Source organism: Geosmithia morbida (assembly GCF_012550715.1).
Source record: "Geosmithia morbida isolate 1262 chromosome Unknown scaffold_20, whole genome shotgun sequence".
In the NCBI taxonomy this organism is placed as follows: domain Eukaryota; kingdom Fungi; phylum Ascomycota; class Sordariomycetes; order Hypocreales; family Bionectriaceae; genus Geosmithia; species Geosmithia morbida.
The window spans coordinates 195,365-199,330 of record NW_023336207.1 but is presented as its reverse complement, the minus strand read 5'-3'; the positions used below and the strand labels follow the sequence as shown (position 1 = coordinate 199,330).

General features: G+C 65.5%; 1 protein-coding gene across 1 annotated transcript; it reads left to right on the top strand.

The window, feature by feature from the left end:
- Positions 1-102: 102 nt before the first annotated feature.
- GMORB2_4428 (Fungal Zn(2)-Cys(6) binuclear cluster domain) lies at positions 103-3,955 on the top strand (the record flags this gene model as incomplete). The annotated part of the gene is made up of 4 exons (XM_035466403.1): positions 103-776; positions 1,027-1,311; positions 1,384-3,248; positions 3,462-3,955. Coding segments are annotated over 4 exons (3,318 nt in total), but the record flags the coding sequence as incomplete, so codon positions are not given.
- Positions 3,956-3,966: the final 11 nt, after the last annotated feature.

Genomic DNA, 3,966 nt, shown 5'->3' with positions numbered 1-3,966 from the left:
AAAAAAAAAAAAAGAAAAAAAAGAGACCGCAGCAAACCGAAGTTTCCGCGGTGTGGTTGTGTGTATGTGTGTGCGTGTGTCTGCGCGGCGCGCGCGTGAACAATGGCACAGTACGCATCCACCTCGTCAGTAAGCCGATCAACGCCGGCCGCACATCGTTACGACGACCAAGGCGGTGGCGGAAGCGAGGACTCTGGACGGCAGGGCCGGCAGGGCCAGCAAGGCCAGCAGGGTCAGCACAAGCGAGTCTACCAGGCATGCATACCCTGCCGTCGCCGCAAGGTCCGCTGCGACCTGGGCAGCGTGGACAACCCGAGCGACCCCCCGTGCGTGCGCTGCCGTCGCGAGTCGAAGGAGTGCTTCTTCAGCGCGACCAGGCGCAAGCGCAAGACGGACGACGCCGACGCCAGCGACGCCGACGAGTACACCGTCCGGAACGGCAGGAAGAGGGCCAACAACGGCAACGACGACGACACCTCGCCCGTCCCCGTCTCCGTCACCCTACCCGACCACCACCGCCACCACCACCACCACCACCACACCGCCACCGCCGGCGGCCACCGCAGGCAGCACAGCGACGGGCCCCTCACCCCCGGCGGCTCCCACGGGAGGACTCAGCCGCTCGTCCGGCCCGGCAGGAGGAGGACCGGCAGCAGCGTCCGCGATGCGAGCGAACTTGGCGGCGGCGACGACGACAACCAGCACATGGAGAATCCGGATGCCCAGAACGTCATGAGACCTCGCGTCTACGGCCTGCATGACGCCCTGGATCTCCTGTACAAGGCTGCTACTGATACGAGACACAAGTGAGCCTCTCATCCCCATCTCTCTCTCCCCCTCTCTCCCCCTCTCTCCCTCCCTCCCTCCCTCTCTCTCTCCCTCCCTCCCTCTCTCTCTCTCTCTCCGTCTGTCTGTCCGTCACGAGAAGAAGAGGCAGAGGGGGGGGTGGAACGGAACGAGGGCTGACCGACCTACCACAAGCTCCGTCGATCCCGTCGGCTCGTCCAGCAACGACGGCACCTCGAGAGCCGCACCCGGCGATCCTATGCCCCCGCGACCCAGTATAGAGAACACCGCCGCCTCCAGCAGGGCCGGCCACCACGCCAGACGACGGACCGCGCCGAGCGCCGGCGTCGGCGGCCAGCACCGTCCTCACCACCCGCATCACCGGCAACCTGTCGACCCTGGGCTGAGGGAGCAGGACCTCAGCGGTCAGCCGGGGTATGACGCTGCCATCAAGGCCTGGTCCAGGTTCCGATTCGTCAGGGCTGGCTGGTTCACCCCCGTCGAGGCCATCGACTACATTGCCTAGTATGTTGCCTATGCTCCTGGGCGCCGTGTGGCCACCTCGCAGCTTCGGGATTGCTGACAGGAGACGCGCAGCTACTACAGATACCTCTCCCCCCTCACGCCCATATCGCCGCCGACGTTCAGCGATCCTGCCAAGCACGTCAACCTCCTGACCGAGGAGCCCATCCTGTCGGTCACGCTCCTGACCATCGCGTCGAGGTACAAGCTCATGGGCGGCACGGGCGGGCACTGCCGGTCGCACGCCATCCACGAGCAGCTGTGGACGTACCTCCGGGGCATGATCGAGCGCTGCCTCTGGGGCCAGGAGGCCTTCGGCGGCGGCTTCTGCGGCTCCGGGTCCGCCACCGGGTCCACGTCGCTGACCATGGAGACGGAGTCGAGCAGCACCGCCCCCTGGAGGGGCATGCGGAAGGGCAGCCTCCGGACGCTGGGCACCATCGAGTCCCTCCTGATACTGACCGAGTGGCACCCGCGCGCGCTGCACTTCCCCCCGTCCGAGGTGACGGACGAGCTGATGCTGCCCGACTACGGCACGACGCCGAACCCGGTCGCGGCCGCCGCCTCGGCCATGGACGACGGCGACCAGAGCCACAACGTAGGCGCGGGATTCGGCGGCAAGAGGCTGGAGAGCTGGCTGGAGCCGGCGTGGCGGAGCGACCGCATGTGCTGGATGCTGCTCAGCACGGCCATGGGGCTGGGCTACGAGCTGGGCATCTTTGACGACATCGACGAGCTGCTGCGCGACGACGTGCTCACCCGGCCCGAGTACCAGGACCCGGCGTACCGGCAGAGGGCGAGCCGGATCAAGAGGCTGCTGCTCATCTACACGTCGCAGCTGGCGGGCCGCCTGGGCTGGACGAGCATGGCGCCCGAGCACATGCGCCGGGCGGACCCGGCGCTGTCGTGGCCCAACCCGGCGGCGAACGGCAGGAACGGCGGCGGGGAGAACGCCGACATGCCGTCGTCGTCGACGTCGGGCGGGCTCGGCTACGTCCTCGACCTGGAGCTGGACGACCAGATCATCCACTGCTGGGCGGGCATCAGCAACACGATGCACCTGGGCAACGAGAAGCTGTTCCGGTCGCACAAGCACACGGCCAACATCATCCAGACGGGCCAGTACGAGAATCTGCTGCGCGAGTTCGGCCCGCTGCTCAGGGGTTGGATGAAGGAGTTTGAGCACTTCCGCCTGCCGCCCTTCCTGCGCCACATCCTCACCATCGAATACGAGTACGTGCGCATCTACATCAACTCGCTGTCCCTGCAGGCCGTGGTGGAGCGGTGCACGAGCAACGCCAACCACCCAGCCGGAGCGGCGGCGGCGACGGCGGCGACGGCAGCCTCCGCGCACGGCGGCAGCGGCAACGCGGCCACGGCCCCGTCCCAGCTATCACCCCAGACGATACAGAACTTTGGCAAGCTCCCGCTCGGGCAGTTGGGCGGCTTCACCCTGCACGACCAGGAGTCCGTGCGCGAGGTGGTGGAGGGCTGCCGCAACCTCCTGCGCACGGTGGTGGAGGGCCTCCTCCCGGGGGACTACCTCAAGCACGCACCGGTGCGGACCTACTTCCGCATCATCAGCGGGGCCATGTTCCTCCTCAAGACGTTCGCGCTGGGGGCGCCCCGGTCGGACGTCAAGCTGAGCATCGACCTCATGGACGCCACCGTCGACGCCCTCCGCACCTGCGTCGTCGACGACGTCCACCTGGGCATCCGCTTCGCCGACCTCCTCGAGACGCTCACCAGCCGCCTGAGGAACAGGTTCATCCAGGCGCCCACCATGCAGGAGGCGTCCGCGGCGGCCGGAACGGTCACGGGATCAGGAGCGCGCACGCCGGTTGTCCCGACCGGTGCTGTCGACGTCGGCGGCGTGTCGGACGGTTCGGCCGGCTGGTCGGGTAGGCATGCGCAGAATCTGAGGGAAGAGCTGAACAGTCGTGAGTGCTTTTTTCGTTTTTTTTTTTTTTTTTTTTTTTTTTTTTTTTTTTTATTTTCCTGTGTTATTTTGGGTCCTGCTGGTACGTATCGCTCTCTCCGACTGGCGGGGCAAGTCACCTTCCCTTCCTTTGAAACCACGGAAACGACCGTTTTATATATGACAACTTGCTAACCTTCTCTGGCCCCCTCCCCCCTCCCCCCCCAAAAAAAAGGTCATTCCCGTCCCAAGACAGAAGGAGACAACATCTCGGCCACGCCATTCGACCTATCCACGGGAAACTTTCCCTACCCAGGCATAGGACTGATGGTACCGACGTCGACGGAACCAGACGGCGGCGACCCAGGACCACACGAACAGCAGCACGCCACGCTATCAGGGTCCAACGTGGACAGCAGCAGCGCCACCACCACCAACGCTGCCACTGCTACTGCTACCGGCACTACCGCCGCCGCCGCCGCCGCCGCCGCCGCCGCCGCTACCGGCAACAACAGCAACGGTCACGTACCCCCCACGGGGATAGACGCCGCCATGTTTGAGGAGTGGAACAATCCCGACAACGAGATGTGGTATCTGCCCACCGGACCAGCCTTCTTCCAGAACATGGAGGGAGGATCCGTCTCGATGACGGCCGAGGGCGTCAATGTCGGTGGGCTGGACCTGCTGGATTACATGGTCATGGATCCCGCTGCGTCTTTTCCAGATATAGGTCATGGTCA